The 16,750-nt window shown below is 47.7% G+C and overlaps 1 protein-coding gene across 1 annotated transcript in view; it reads right to left on the reverse strand.

Annotated features, from left to right (window-relative positions):
- Positions 1-12,815: 12,815 nt before the first annotated feature.
- Positions 12,816-16,750, reverse strand: part of DHX34 (DExH-box helicase 34) — a 29,959-nt gene continuing 26,024 nt past the window's right edge. Inside the window, exons 14-17 of the mRNA XM_037819844.1 lie at positions 15,141-15,422; positions 14,108-14,284; positions 13,753-13,891; positions 12,816-13,093 (exon numbers count right to left, since the gene is read on the reverse strand). Of these exons, the coding sequence (XP_037675772.1) occupies positions 12,960-13,093; positions 13,753-13,891; positions 14,108-14,284; positions 15,141-15,422 (732 nt within the window). The 3' untranslated portion in view covers positions 12,816-12,959. The remainder of the gene's footprint in view (positions 13,094-13,752; positions 13,892-14,107; positions 14,285-15,140; positions 15,423-16,750) is intronic.

A 16,750-nucleotide genomic window follows, 5' to 3' on the forward strand; every position in this document is an offset into this window, starting at 1 on the left:
ATAAAGTCTTAAAAACAAAAGGCCACCAATTTGAGTTCTTGTGTCTCTTCTAAGATTTCAAGTGCTCATCAATTTGAAGCTTATGAATCACTAATTATAGGAACAATTGATACTGTTTATCCTGCTCTCCCCTCAGGTGCTCTGTGTGTATCAGTTAGCTATTGCTGTGTGACAAATCATCCCAAAACTGTGTGGCTCAAACAGCAACTGTTTTTTAGCTCAATACTCAGTAGGCTGGTGTTTTATATGAGGCTTAGCTGGGCGGTTCCTGTAGGCTCAGCTGGACTCTTGTGTCATGCTCACCTGCAGGTCACCAAGGGGCTCTGCCTCAACCAGAAGTTTCTCTTGGTTTGTTCATATGGCAGCTTGTTTGGCTTCTGAGAGACAGCAGAGGGGCCCAGGGTCTGGGATCTGGACTCAGAACCAGCATTTTGTCTTTTCCGCTGCCTCATGTTGGCAACAGCAGCTTCAAGGCCGGCCCAGACTCAGTGGAGGACAAACAGATGTCACCCCTAAGAGGGGGGAGCTGCAGAGCCACCCTGTGAGAGATGTAGGGATGGGGACGGGTGAAGAGTTGTGGCCATTTGGGTATCAACTGACCACACCGTGGCTCCCAGCCACTTTCTCCATCTCTCACATGGGCGACAAACACCGAGAGGCAGTTGAGAGTGGGGCTTATGGTCCCGGGTTCAAATCTGCTCCTGGAACCTCGGAGACTCGGTTTCCACATCTGGGAGATGGGGATAGTGGTAACACCCACCTCGTAGGTTTGCTGTGCTGGTTCGTTGAGAGGTAGGTGCTGAGAGCAGCCCCTGGCACACGGAAAGCTCTCAGCCAAGGGCAGCGTGAGTATTTGTGACTAGAGGCCCTGGGGTTTTGATCAGGTGGCCCTGGCTGGTCTTGCACTGGGGACATCAGTAAACAACACAGACAAAGCCCCCTGCCCTCGGGGAGCTGGCGTTCTGGGGGGAGACTGAAAGTGGACCCCATGAATGACTGCCATTTAGTCTGTTGGAAGGTGACAACTGTCATAAAAAGTAGAGCAGGTAAGTAGGACAGATGGGAGCACAGGCTGCCACTTCCGCAAATTTATTTAACTCTTTATGGGGGGCTTGTTGCGTTCCAGGCCCCGCCCAGGGGCTTCAGACCTACTAACCTGTTAAATCCTCAGAACAGCCCCAGGGGGAGGGTCCAGTCACTGTTCCCATTTTCCAGATGAGGAAACAGGCCTAGAACATGGAAACCCTCACCCGAGGTCACACAGCCGGAACGCATGGAGACACGTTTGAACTCAGCAGCCGGGCTTTGGAGCCTGTGTGCGACCACCCTGCTTGCGGCCTCTTGTTTTCAACATACTTGTAAGATTCTGTGGTTTTTAGGGGCCTAAAAATGAACTATTTTCTAGGTTAGGCATTGTTTTTGTGACTGTGATTAGTATTTATTTCTCCCCAAACTCCCCAGGACTGAAGCAGGACGGATGAGGTATAGACTGCAGGAAGGACTTCCACACCCACACACACCCCACCCCTTGAAGGCAGGTGGGGGGAATGGGAGGGTGTGGCCTGGACCCAGGCCTGCGCTCACTTCAGGGGGAGGCTGCAGGAATGAGCAGTCCCTCCAGTCAGAGAGGAAAGATCTCAGTGGCCGGTGCAGGGGGGAAACTGGGGTACCAGAGAGACTGGGGGGGGCAGCCCCCTCTCCCACCCCCTCCTTCCTCCCTGGACTGGAAATGCCGCTCACTTAATCCTCTAATTAAACCAATCGGACGTGCCACCCGAGAGAAGGAAACAGGGCTGAAGGTTAATGGTAACTAAAAATATCTCCAATGCGGGGTGTGTGTGGGGGGGGCATCAATGAGCGGGAGGGGCCCTGGGTCCCGGAGGCGCCCCAGGAGGGTGGGGCTGGGTGGGCAGGACAGGGGTGGCCTCTGGGGCGCCTGGGGGTGTCTGTGCCTGGTTGCGCTGGCTGTGAGCTTTGAATGTTGGGGTCATGGGTGATTGTGGGGTTGGGGCCCGTGTAACAGGCGTCCCCACGAGCACTGAGGGAGTGACTCTGTTACTGAATGTGGCCTCTGTGTCTGTCTGTCTGGGGGATGACTGTCAGTGGCTATGACAGATTTTTTTTCTTTCCTTTTTTTTTTTTTTTTAATTGTGATAACATATACATAGCAAAAAATTTGCCATTTTAACTGTTTTCAAGTGTGCAATTTAGCGGCATTGATCGCATTTACAATGTTGGGCAACCATGGCCTCCATCCATTACCAGGGCTGCTTCATCCCCCAAACAGAAACTCCGTCCCCATTAAGTGCTGACCCCCCTCGCCGCCCCCCGACTGGTCACTCCAGTCCACTTCCTCTGGATGGGCTTTTCCCATCTGTTTCATACAAGTGGAATCCTGCACTCTCTGTCCTTTGGTGTCTGGCTCATCCCACTCACATCATGTTCCCAAGATTCACCCGCAACTGTAGCGTTCATCAGCGCTTCCTTCCTTTTTACGGCTGAATAATATCCTGTAGCCACGGAAGGGGTTTGAGCAGAGAAGGGACCGAGCTGGGTTTGGGCTTTCACCTGAGTCCTGGGCCAGGCCGGGCGGGGGCTGCGGGGAGTTACAGAGGGGACGGATCCAAGAACACTTGTTCTAGTTTGCTAGTGCCGCGGAATACAAAACACCAGAGATGGATTGGCTTTTGTAAAAAGGGGGTTTATTTGGCTACACAGTTACAGTCTTAAGGCCATAAAGTGTCCAAGGTAACACATCAGTAATCAGGTACCTTCACTGGAGGATGGCCAATGGCGTCCGGAAAACCTCTGTTAGCTGGGAAGGCACGTGGCTGGCGTCTGCTCCAAAGTTCTGGTTTCAAAATGGCTTTCTCCCAGGACGTTCCTCTCTAGCAAGCTTGCTCCTCTTCAAAATGTCACTCACAGCTGCACTCCGTCCAGTCTCTTTGAGTCAGCATGTTTTATATGGCTCCACTGATCAAGGCCCACCCTGAATGGGTGGGGTCACACCTCCATGGGAGTATCCCACCAGAGTCACCACCCACAGCCGGGTGGGGCACATTCCAAGCAAATCTAACCAGCACCAAAATGTCTGTCCCACAAGATCACAAAGATAATGGCATTTGGGGGACACAATACATTCAAACTGGCACAACACTTCAGGAAGGCGCCGAGGGGAAGGATATTGGGAAATGAGGCGGGACTTTTGAGAGAGGTCAGAATGAATATTTATAACTTTCTAAGGAGAGTCGATGCACTGACCTCACCAGCTTCCTGGCGTGAGGTTAGATGATGGCAACACAACTTGCTTCCCCGGCAGACATCGTTACTTTGGCACTGGGGCTGGAGAAGAGCTTGAGGTTAGCCCCGGGGGAAAAGGAGGAAGTCAGCAGCTGTTGAATATTGCTGAGAGGTTGGCTGAGATGAGGACAGAGGAGGAACCGTTGGATTTGACAAGGCCACCAGTGACCTTGACCAAGAGGTCATGAGGCTTGACCAGAGCAGTTTGAGTGGTGCGGCGGGGGAAAAAGCCTGGCTGGAGAGGGGTGAGGAGAAGAGGAAGGGAGGATGTGAGTTCTCTATGTGCACCCAAGGACAGAGGTACAAGATCACTCCCTTCTGTCAAGGCCAAAAGATAAGTCAGGGTGAACAGGGGTCAGTTGAATTAGAATGCAATCGTGGGCCACGAAAAACTGAGGGAGATTGCATTAGAAAAAGAAAAAGAAGAAAAAAGAAGAAAAGAAAGAAAGAAGGAAGGAAGGGAGAGAGGGAGGAAGGGAAGGAGGAAAACAGGGCTTAGGGACTGACTGGATATGGCCAAGGAGGGAGAGGAAAAGCCCAGGTCTACATTTGGGGTCTCTCATTTGAGAAAGGGCCCCATTCTGCTCTGACGCCTCAGAGTTGGCTGACTGATGAGCAAACCTTGGTTACATTTCTTATTGCATTAGTGGTGAGAGTAGCTGACGTTTACTGAGCACCTACTGTGTGCCAAGCATCATTCTAAACACGTGGACTAATGCAGCCAACTCTCACGACAACTTTGAGATGGGAACTGTTGTTATCCCCATTTTACAGGGGAGGAAAGAGACATTTAAAACAAGGTGGAGAATGTTCTCCCAGACTATTTCTCAAGCCTCAAGGCTGTCTGTGGTTCAGCAGGGATCTACACCCGGAGTCAGCAAAGGATGGCTGGTGGGCTGTTTTTTTAAATAAGGTTTTATTGGATCTCAGCCACGCCCATGTGTTTACGTACTGTCTTTGGACGCTTTTTTGTGACAATGGCAGAACTGAGTCATTGCGACAGAGACCCTGTGGCCTGTTGAGCCTAAAATAGTTACTATCTGGCCCTTTAATAAAAGGTTGTCAAACCCTAAACTATTTTTCAACTTTCCTGTACATTCAATTCACCTGGGGATCTTGTTAACCTGCAGCTTCTAATACTGGGGGGGCCTTAGATTCTGCAAATCTAACAAGTTCCCAAGTGGTCACTTCTGCTTGTCTGAGGACAACTCTGTGAGGGTGAGCAAGAATTCTGATTATTTTCTGCATTAAAAAGGTCCCCCCTTAGTCCCACAAGTAATAAGTGAACACATCCTCACTGCAAATAATTCAGATAATTCAGAGGAATACTAAAAATAGGTGAACTGCATAACCTGCTGACAACCACTGATAAATAGAAACCTTGAAAGCTGCTAGAGAAGAAAAACCTGCTGCACAGAAAAAAGCAAAGATCTGAACAGCTGCAGTCTTCCAACAGGAACACGCGGGCCGCAGATAATGAAATGGCATCTTTAAAATGCTTAAGGAGAAAGTCAACCTAAAATGTGTACATCCTTCCAAAAATATTCCTCAAAATTTAAAGTGGAAGGTGATAATGCACATAAGGAGGTTACAGGACCTGACAGGCATTAAGTGATCAATAAATGCTTGTCACTACTACTCCCCCAATAATGATAATTCTAAAAATTTAATGTGAAATAAAGACTTTTTTAGAAAAACCAAAGGTCAAAGGACTTATCACCAGCAGTCATGTACTAGAAGAAATGTTAAAGGAAGTGCTTCAAGTTAAGGAAAAGGACAGCCAGATGGAAACTCAGATCTACACAAAGGAATGAAGCACAGCAAAAAGATAAATATCTGGGTAATTGTAAAAGACTTCTTAATCTCATGTTTAAAATTTTAAAAAGATAATTAACTCTTTCAAGCAAAAATAAGAGGAATGTGTTGTGAGGACTGCAACATGTAGAAGTAAAATTTCTGACAATAACAGCACAAAGGATGGGGGAGTGCACATGGAAGTACTGTTCCGTAAGATTCTTCTATTAATATTGAGTAATACAATGTCATTTGAATGTAGGCTGTGATAAGTTAAAATGCATATTGTAAACCCTAGAGCCATCAATAAAAAATTAAAGCAAAGAGATATAGGTAATAAGTTAAAAGATAAGGTAAAACGGAATACTGAAAATACTCAATCCAAAAGAAGGCGGAAAAAGAAGGGAAAAAAGAACAAAGAACCACAGGGACAATAAAATAAAACAAATAGTAAGGTAGTAGACTTAAACCCAACCATGCCAATAATAACATTAAATGCAAATTGCCTAAATATTCCAAATAAAAGGCAGAGATTGTGAATTTAGATAAGAAAAACACGACCCAACTGTATACTGTTTTTAAGATAAACAATATAAATATAAAGGAACAGGTAGGTAAGAGGAAAAGGATGGAAAGAGATATACTGTACAAACACTAATCATATAAAAGCTGTGGTGGCTAGGTTTATGACAGACAAAATAGATTTAAGAACAAAGAATATTACCAAGAATAAAGAAAAATATTACTTAATGATAAAGAGCTCAGTTCATCAAGAGGGTATAATCTTAAATGCAGATGCTCCCAATAACAGAATTTCAAAATACATGAAGAAATAAGGACAGAATGGAATGGAGAAAGAAAATAAATCTGGAATTAGAGTAGAACACTTCAACTGTCCTCTTAGTAATTAATAAAACAAGTAAGACAGAATAACACCATCAACCACTCTAAACTAATTCTGACCTTTAGAGCCCTCCACCAAAAAACATCAAAGTACACAACTTTTCAAATGAACATGGAGCATTCACTATATAGACAATAACCTGGGCCACAAAACAAGACTCAAGACATTTAAAAGAAGTGAAATCATACAGAGTATGTTCTTGGACCACAATGGAAATTAACACCAAAGAGAAATCCGGAAATAGGTCAAAAAGAAATTAGAATATATTTCAAACTGAATGCAAATGAAAATACAAGGAATTAAAATCTGTGACTGCAGCTAAAGCAGTGTTTGGAAGAAACATTTACAGCTTTAAATGCTTATATTAGGAAAAATAAAGTTTTAAAATCAAAGCTCTAAGCTTTCACCTTAGGAAGCTATAAAAGAAGAAGAGCAAATTAAAACAAAGTAAATAAATAAAAAAAAAGAAAGACAAATTACTAATAACAGGGATGAGAAGGGCTCTGTCACTACAGATTGTGCAGTCAATATAACATAACAAGGGAATATCAACAACAACTATCTGTTGGTAAATGCAACAACTTAGATGAAATAGACAAATTCCTAGGAAGACACAAAGACGGCACAAGAAGAAATAGAAATTTTAAATTAAAATTTAGAAATTTTAATGTTAAATTTTATCTGTTAAAGAAACTGAATTGGTAATTTAAAACTTGCCCACTAAGATAACCCCAGGCCCAGATGGCTTCACTGTTTAAATTCCACCAAACATGTAAGCCAGAAATAGTACAAGGTTGCATAAATTCTTTTAGAAAACAGAGAAGGAACACATTCCAACTCATTTAATGAGGAGTGTTTCCTCAAAGCTAAAATTAGACAAAAACATCGCAAGAAAGTAAAAGTGCTCGCCAATCCTAATGAACATTAAATGCAACATTACTTTACAAAATATCAGCAAATGGGATCCAGTGAAATATTAAAAGGATAATACATCATGACCAAGTGGAGTTCATCCCTGAAACGCAAAGTTGGTTTCACAATCAAAAATCAATTTAATTTACCCCATTAACAAACTAAAAATGGAAAACATAAATATGATTATCTCAATAGATCCAGAAAAAAACATTTGACAAAGTTCAACACTTATTTATGATACAAACTCTCATCAAACTAGGAATAGCAATGTCCATGGATGCTTCATAAAGGGCATCTATGGAAAATCTACAATTAACACTTATTGGTAAAGGAATGAATGTTCTCCGCATAAGATCAGGAACAAAGCAAGGATGTCCACTTTCACCACTTCAGTTCAACATTGTACTGAATGTCTTAGCCAGTGAAATCAGGAAAGAAAAATAAATAATAGGCAAATAGGTTGGAAAGGAAGAAGTAAAACTGTCTTTATCTATAAGTAACATGATTGCATACACGGCAAATCTCAAATAAGCTACAAAAAAAAAGTACTGGAACTAATAAGCAACTTTAGCAAGGTCACAGGGCACAAGGACAATATAAAAAAGTCATCTGTGTTTCTATATACTAGCAGGGTGGCATTTTAAAATGCCATTTGCGACAACATAAAAAACCATGAAAAACAAGTTGGTGTAAATTTAACAAAACGTGTGCAAGACCTGTACACCAAAAATTACAAAACGTTCCTGAAAGATATTAAAGAAGACCTAAATAATTGGAATGATATACCATATTCATGGATTGGAAGACTTAATATTGTGAAGATGGCAATTCTCACGAAATATGTATAGATTCAAGATACTCCGAATCCAAATCTGAGCAGCCTTTGTAGAAATAGGAATGCTGATTCTAAACTGTAGGGAAATTCACAGGGCCTAGAACAGGGAAAACTATTAAGACAACTAAGTTGGAAAACTAACACCACCTGATTTCAAAGCTTCAGTACTTAAGACAAGGTGGCACAGGTATACGCCTCAACAAATAGATCAAAAGAATGGCATATAAAACCTAGAAATACACCCACATATATAGTCAATTGATTTTTAGTAAAGGTACTGTGCCAGCTTGAATGTATTATGTCCCCTGAAACGCCATTATCTTTGATGTAATCCTGTGTGGGCGGATATATCAGTGTTGATTAGACTGTAATTCTTTGAGTGTTTCCATGGAGATGTGCCCCACCCAACTGTGGGTGATGACTCTGATTGGATAATTTCCATGGAGATGTTGGCCTGCTCATTCAGGGTGGGTCTAAATTAGTTTACTGGAGCACTATATAAGCTCAGACAGCAGGAGCGAGCTTGCTACAGCCACGAGGGACACTTTGAAGAATGTACAGGAGCTGAGAGAGGAGCTGCAGCTTACAGAGACATTTTGGAGATGGCCTTTGAAAGCAGACTTTTGCTCCAGAGAAGCTAAGAGAGGACAAATGCCCCAAGAGCAACTAAGAGTGATATTTTTGAGGAACTGCAGCCTAGAGAGGAACGTCCCGGGAAAAAGCCATTTCGAAACCAGAACTCTGGAGCAGACACCAGCCACGTGCCTTCCCAGCTAACAGTGGTTTTCCGGACACCATTGGCCATCCTCCAGTGAAGGTACCCGATGGCTGATGTGTCACCTTGGACACTTTATGGCCTTAAGACTGTAACTGTGTAACCAAATAAATCCCCTCTGGTGTTTTGTATCCCGGCAGCATTAGCAAACTGGAACAGGTACCAAATTAATTTGATGGAGAATGAATAGTTTTTCAACAAATTTCTAGAACAATTGGATATGTGCAGAAAAATCAACCTTGACCTTTAACTCACCTCATTCACAAAAACTAACAGGAAATGGATCCTAGACCTAAAGATAGAATCTAAAATTATAAAACTTCTAGAAGAAAACATAGGAAAAAACTTCATGAGCTGGGCATAGGCAAAGATTTCTTAGGTAGGACACAAAAAGTATAAATAATAAAATATAAAATTGATAAATTCAATTTTATCAAAATTAATAACTTCTGCTCTCCAAAAGACTGTTAAGAAAATGAAAAGTCAAGTATAGACTTGGAGAAAATATTCACAATACATATCTGATAAGGCACTTGCATGCAGAATATATAAAGAACAATTTCAAATCAATAATAATAAAGTGAAAACTCCTTTATAAGGGGCAAACTATTGAATAAAAACAACAAAAAGTAGACAACCAAATGGCCAATACGCACATGAAAAAATACTTGACACCCATTAGTCCATCAGGGAAACACAATTAAAAACACAATAAGCCACTTCACAGCCATTAGGATGGCTGTAACTAGAAACAACAACAACAAGTGTTGGCGAGGATGTGGAGAAATTGGAACCCTCGTGCTCTGGTGGTGGGAACGTAAAATGGTGCAGCCACTGTGGAAAACAGAATAGCAGTTCCACAAAATGTTAAATACAGAATTACCGTATGATCCGACAATTCCACTCCTAGGCAGAAACCCCAAAAACTTGAAAGCAGGGACTGAAATGGACACTTGCACACCAATGGTCATAGCAGCATTATTCACAATAGCCAAAAGGTGGAAACGACCCAAATGTCCATCAACAGATGAAAGATCAGCAAAAGATGGCCTGTCCATACAATGGAGTATTACTCAGCCATAAAAAGGAATGGGTCTGATTCATGCTACAGCATGAACGAACGTTACAAACACTGCTGTGTGAAATAAGCCAGACACAAAAGGACACATATTGTAAGATTCCACTTACATGAAGTATCTAGAATAGGGAAATTCATAGAGACTGAAAGTAGATAAGAGGTTTCAGGGTAGGGGAGAGAGTGGAGTGGAAAGTGATTGTTTAATAGGTAGAGAGTTTCTGTTTTGGATGATGTAAATGTTCTGGAAATAGATAGTGGTGAAGGTCACACAACGATGTAGTTAATGTCACTAAAACATATGCTTAAAAATTGTTAAAATGGATTTAGGTTGCGCATATTTTATCATAATTAAAAAAATGTTTAAAAAAAGCAGAATAAGAGATCACTGTACATTCAATAGAATGACTAAAATAAAAAATACCAAAAATATCAAGTGTTGGGGAGGCTGGAGAGCAACCAGAACGCTCATACACAGCTGGTGCAGGTGTAAATGGGTAAAGCAACTTGTTTTCATTTCCTTGATTGCTCAAGCAAACACCATGCAATGGGTTGGCTTAACTAGTGGGAATCTATTGGTTCACGGTTTTGAGGCTAGAAATCCAAATCAAGGCATCCTCAAGGGGAGGCTTCCTTCCCGAAGATGGTGGCACTCTGGGGCTGGCTGTTGGTGACCCCTGGTGCTTGGCTCTTCTGTCACTTGGTGATGCAACAATGGCCTGGGAAAATGTACCTTCCCTTAGACCCAGTGATTCCAGCTACAGGAATTTATCCTACAGATGCACACATGTGAAATGAGTATGTAAAAAGATTTTCGTATGCCAGTTTTATTTTCAGGAGCAAAAAACTGGAAACAGCTTAGATGATTCTCCTTGTGGGCCCAGTTAAGTACGCTTTAGGCACCAGGCATGGGATACTATGCAACTAGGCAAAAGAATGGGACCGCTGTCTGTGTAGTGATTCAGAAAGATCTCCAAAATATACTATGTATACAAAAGCAAGCTGCTGAGCCACGTGAGCTATGATCCCATTTGCTAAAAAAAGTCAAAACATTTTATTTGCATATGCACACGTAATTGAAAAGAATTACATACCAAATGCAATGGAAGCCTGCACAGTTAGCTTGAAAAACAGTTACCTCTGCAGAGGGGAGGGGAGGGGAGTTGAAAGAGGGAAGGAAAGGGTGATCTTTTTAAATTGACTTTACTGAGGTATAGCTTACACATAATAGTGTCAATACATTTTGACAAATGGGCCAATGTATCCAGCCCCCCAAATCAAGATACAGAACATTTCCAACCCCCCCCGGAAAGTTCCCTGGTGATCCCTCCTACTCAATGCCCCACCCCACCCCCAGCCCCAGGCAACCACTGATCTGCTTTCTGTCATAATATATATATTAGGTTTGCCTTTTCTAGAATTTCACATAAATGGAATTGTACAGTATGCACATTTGTTTTCTGGTTTCTTTCACTCAAAATGTTCTGATGCTCATCCATGCTCATTCTGGCAATTTCCTGATTCTTCTTTCTCCCGAATGTATAGAAGTAAAATTTTAGAAACTAGTGACAACAACAAAACTAGTGACAAGAGCTATGTGTGGGTGGTTAACCCCTAAGAAGTAGGAACCGTGATCCCCACTTCATAGACGAGGAAACTGTGTTGTAGAGAGAGGTGACTTGCCCCAGGACACGCAGCTGGGACATGGCGGTTTTGAGATTCAAGCCCAGGTCGTGTCCATTCTCTCTCCTAAGTAGCCCTTCGTTTTCACCTACTCATACCCAGCTACCCACTTAACCTCCCAAGTTGGGTCCCCTTTGAGAAGCTGAGCCATGGAACAAGGGGGGCACTGTGTGGACACTGCAGCCAAGGGCATTCCAGGGAGAGGGAACTGTGAGTGCAAAGGCCCTGGGCTGGGACCTGGCGAGTGTGCACAAGGAGCAGAGGCCGTGGTCTGCAGCCCAGTGGGCAAGGGGAAGTGCGCGGGGGCGAGGCTCCGGATGCAAACCAGGACCAGGTTTCATCTTGAGTTGGGTGCTGGGGGTGGGGGTGAGGTTTCCGCAGGGGAGCGAGAGGATGTGACTTGAGCTTTAACTCCTCTGGCTTCCGTGAGGGAAACAGCCTGCAGGAGGCAGGGGCTGGGAACAGGGACACGAGGGAGGAGGCAACTGCCACCAACTGTGTGTGGGAGGCAGAGGCTCGGGATGGGCCAGCACAGGAGGGTGAAGGTCAGAGTCTGGATCTGTTCTGAATGTAGAGCCCGTGGGATTGGCCATGAGAGTGACATGGGGATGAGAGAGAAGGGTCAGGGGTGACGCCGGGCATTTGGCCTGGCGTGGTCGATGGAGGTGCCCTCTACTGAGCTGGGCAGAGACGTCTATGACTTAGGGGAACACAAACTCCACAAAGAAAAGCTCAAATTTCTTGGCTGGTGGAGAGATGCAAAGACAGGAGACGCTTAAACAAATGATAAGTAACTGACTGAACGAATGGAGCAACAGTTAAAAACTTCAGAGATGGGGATATTCCAGAGAAGAGCAAAGAAATTTGGATTTGACGTGGGCTGGGTTAAACTTGAGCTGTGCCTTACGCTGCAAGTGCTGAAGCTGCAGGGGGGCAGCTGGACAAGGGGTACCCAGGAGAGGCACCAGAGATTCAGGGATTCCAGAAGGAGGGAGGGGAGGGGAGGGCAGGGCCGGGCCAGGGTCAGAACCCCAGACCCTGCTACATCTTCGGGTGGGAAGGGATGGAGAAGTCAGGGAGGTGGGAGAGAACTGAGGCCAGACGTGCCTTGGGGAGGGGGGAGGTGTGGGGGGAGGCCCAGAAGGCAGGGCTGGGAGCTGATGGGGTGGGGGTGGGGGGATCCAGCAGCAGAATTGTGCAGCCTGAGGGCCACCCCCCCAGCTCTCAGTGTCCCACAGCGCAGGTCCACCCGGGGAGCAGACGGCGAGTACAGACTCAGGAAACTGCAGCAGCCGGGGAGGCACCAGGAAACAGGAGAAAGTCCTGCTCTTGGCCCTAATTCCCCAGAGCCGCCTCCCAGGACCCTCATATGACACACTGCAGCAGGCAGGATGAAAGCTAGACCCTGGGGAGGACCAACAGGGGGCAGCTGCGGCTTTCTGAATGGGCAGAAGCAGATTCAAAAGAACGCCCTTCCGGACCCTCTTTGAGGGGACTCTGGGGGCCTGGGCACTGTGGTTTGGGGGCTCAAAGGTCTGAGTCAGTGTACAAGACTTTATTAACATCTTCACACGCCCTCCCCTCCAGGCTGGGCCTAATCTGGGGGTGCAGGCAGGAGCCCTGGCCCTGGTCCTGGGCTGGGGTGAGGCAGGGCTGCGGGCAAGGCTCCTGGCCCGGCTCACGTGTGCTGCTTCCGGTGCCGCAGCACCTCCGTAGGTGTGAACAGGAAGTCCTTCTGGCAGGCCTCGCAGTGATACGGCCTCTGCAGGGCAGACGTCTTCTGGGGGGCCTCAGGGGCAGCTTCCTCAGCCCCTATGGGAGGGGAGAGGGAAGGCTGTGAAGGGGAACCCCACTGTGTGCTTCCACACCCACCCAAATCCCAGGCACCCCGGGGGCCCAGGCTCTCTCTTGGCCTTTGGGGAATCTGGCTTTTTCCTCCTCCAGGAAGCCTTCCTGGATTAATTCTCCCACCCAGGCCAGTCTTTACACTGCATTTCCAGGGATGAGAGAGACACAAAGACACAAGGAGAGACACAGAGACTAAAAGAGACAGAGAAAACAAACACAGCCCTCTCCCCAGCCAGGCTGGAGCCCTAGGGTGGGAAACATGTGGGGACTATTATGTCCCCCGATGCCGTCCCCCCACTGTCCCGAGGTGGCCCCCAAGCCCTGGTGCATGAGGTGTGGGGCACTGTGGCAGATACCACTCACAGCATCCCAGGGTGACACTGCTGAAGGACTGAGAAAAGGGTAAGAGACACATGGACAGGCCACAGAGACAGACAGACCAAAGAGACATGAACAGAAATGAGAGAGATAGAGGCCCAGTTCCCGGCCCGGGGTCTTAGTAACCAGGCCCGTGTGTGGCACCAGTCCCCAGAGTGTCCAGCAAATGCCCAGACCACAGGAAACAGTGGCGGGGTGGCTGGCTGGTGGGCACAGGCGCCCTGGGTCCCCACACCCCCCCTTACCTGGGGGGCCGTCCTGTGGGGCCTCGGGGCAGGTGTTCTCATGGGCAATTCGCTCCAAGGGTGTGAGGGGCATGTGTAGGCCGCAGTGGGGGCAGGTCCAGAAGGAGCGGAGGCAGTCGCTGTACAGGTCCGTGTCACTCTGCAGCACGTGGGCTGCGTCAGGGCTTGTCCCCCATCCTTATCCCCCACAACCAGCCTGAGAACCTTCCCAAACCCCAGGCACCACGCTGAAACCGCATCCCTGGATTAAGCTGGAACATGATGGGAAAGAATGGGGAGGAGGGGCAGGAGCGGTTCCCTAAAATCCCATCTTCAGGAGCAGGAGGGGGGTCGGCCAAGGTGGGGCTGTGCTCACCGTGAGGCAGTTGTAAGTAAGGAAGTCAGTGACTGTGTAACCCCCTTTGATGGGATGGGGGGACAGGGTAGAGCTGCCAAAGAGGCCGGGGAGGCTGGGAGCAGCCATGATGGTCTGGGGACCCACATAGAGGTTCTGAGCCTCCAGCCCCGTGAGCCGTCGGAAGCTGTAGGGAACCTGAGGGAAGAGAGACAGGAAATACAGGGAGACACATTCAGGGAGACATCAACTGTGCCTGAAGTCCAGCCCTAGATTTTTCAGTTATAAGAGCCAACTGCTTAAATCAATCACAACTTGGGTTCAGAAACTCTTGACATGCCTTGATGCCCCCCAGCCCCTCCCTGCCATCCCAATTGCCTTCCCCAGACCACTCCCCCTGCTCTGTCTCTGGTGGGCCACATCCAGACTTCAGCCTGGCCTACAAGTCCGGCCACCTTGCCCCTCCTCCCCTGCTCTATTCAGGTCAGCCTTATTCCCCTTCCTTGGCTCACTGGGTCCCTGCCCCTTTGTCCTCAAGTCCCTCCACTCCTCCAGAAAGTCACCCTGGGTTGCACCCTTCTCCACCCCATCCAGAAGCAGAAGAACCAGGAGCAACTCATGACCCCATTGGGGGGGGTGGGCTGGTTTCAAATACACCCTGTGCAATTCCTCCCTTCCGGGCCTCCCTCACACCCTGCAGTCTCCTTCCTGTTAAAGTGGGGGTAACGTGCACCCTGCATGTAGAAAGTGTTTAATAAACACCAGCTGAGTGAGTGATGCGGATGGCACAGGGTGGTGGTTACTGGCATGGCCTCTGGAGTCAGGCTCCTAGGATTGAAACCTGGCTCCACCAATGCTGGCTGTGTGACCTTGGGCAAGTTACTTAACCTCTCTGGACTGAAAACCCCAAATGTGCCTCCCTGAGGAGGGAGATGGTGCCAGAGGAAGGAGACGGTGCCCGGCGAGTGGACGGGAAGAAGGGCTTTCCCGCAACCCAGTGCCCAAGTGGCTGCTCCCTCTGGTCACAGGCAGAGGAGCCCTGGGTGGCGGGTACCTTGGATGTAGCAAACTGCAGCAGCTCCCTGCTCAGTGCGGCCACCTCCTTGGGGTCAACCACTGAAGCCTCCTCTTCCTCCTCCTCCTCCAGCCGCCGCTGGTTCTGATGGGCCAGCTGCCGGTCCAGGACACTTTCCCAGTGGGCCCGGAGCCGCAGGGAGGCTGCCAGGAGCCGGACAGCACTCTCACTGTCCACCAGCCGGAGCTCCAGCCAGCCGTCGGCCACCAGGCGGGAGCAGTCACCATTGGTGTCCAGGGAACGGCTGAACAGCAGGAGGGACTGGGCGAGGAGGAGAGACAGGCTGGGGAGGGGGGCAGGACGCCGCCTTAAGGCGGTCCTCGCCAAGTGGGTGCCTGCCCACCCGTCCACCCATCCAGCCATCCACCTGTGCAACCACTTACCTGTCTCAGTGTACCCATCCACCTCCCCATCCATCTGCCCACTTATGCATCCACCCATTCACCAATCGGGATGTCCACCTGTGCAACCACTTCCCTGTCTATCCAATGTACTAAGCAGCCATCCCTTACCCACCCACCCTTCTGTCTGTCTCTCTATCTGTCCATACATCTCCCTGCCTATCCAGCATATCCATCTGGCCCCCATCCACTCACCGATCCATGGATCCCCCACCCTCCCACCATTCACTGCCCACCAACTCTGTGCCACACACTCTTCCAGGTGTGGGGAACACAAGACCGGAGAGTAATTGCCTGGGTAGGGGTTTGGGGTACACAGGCATCTGTGATTTTCATAGCCAAAGGCTATATCTAAGGTTTCAATGTGTCATCGTATATAAATTTGATCCTCAAAAATACAAACCAACATTGGACGCCAGCTAACGTTATGCACGCTGGTGTCCGCAACTGGCTCTGAAATGCATCATCAAAACACCACCTGTGAAGACGGAGGGGTGGGTGATGAGGCAAGGATTCCAAAATGTTATCTGTAGGATCTTGGTGATGTTCACTCTACAATTCTTTTGACTTTTCTGTACATGAGCATTCAACAAACTGTTCTGTCTACTCCTGTGTGTCTACATCCCCAGCATGAAGCATCTTGGGGCTGGGGAGGAGAGGCTGCGGCTCTGGGCAGGATCTCAGCAGATCTCCGCTCTAACCACCACCTCTCTGGGCCTCCTGGGCCCGCCGTTTCTTTGCGGTAGCAAGTGCCTCAGCATCCGGCACACTCTTTTCTATCTGTGGGTGTTTCATTTACTGCTGGCCTTCCCCACGCAAACGTGGACCCCGAGGGCAGGGATTTTCGTCGATTTGGGTCGAGGCAGGACCCCAGCACCTGGGGTGGTCACGGGGCCTGCCTCGGCCCTCAGGAGATGAACACATCAGTTCACTTCCTCCGTCAGTGAAATCAGCGTTAAGAAAAGCTCCTCTGTGAACTGAGGGTTGCTCCGTGTTCCCAGGGAGCAAGAGGGGGGTCCTAGTAAAGGGGAAATTCAGCCTGTGGGGCAGGGAGGAGAGGCCTTAGGGGATGGTGAGCCAGGGCTCAGTGTCCAGCTCCCCATGTGGCTTGGCCCCACTTCACCCCAGGCTCAATCCCCTCCTCTGTCAACTGAATCACAGGCCGCGTGGGGACGCGCGGAGGCCAGG

Source organism: Choloepus didactylus, chromosome 27 (genome assembly GCF_015220235.1).
Source record: "Choloepus didactylus isolate mChoDid1 chromosome 27, mChoDid1.pri, whole genome shotgun sequence".
NCBI lineage: Eukaryota > Metazoa > Chordata > Mammalia > Pilosa > Megalonychidae > Choloepus > Choloepus didactylus.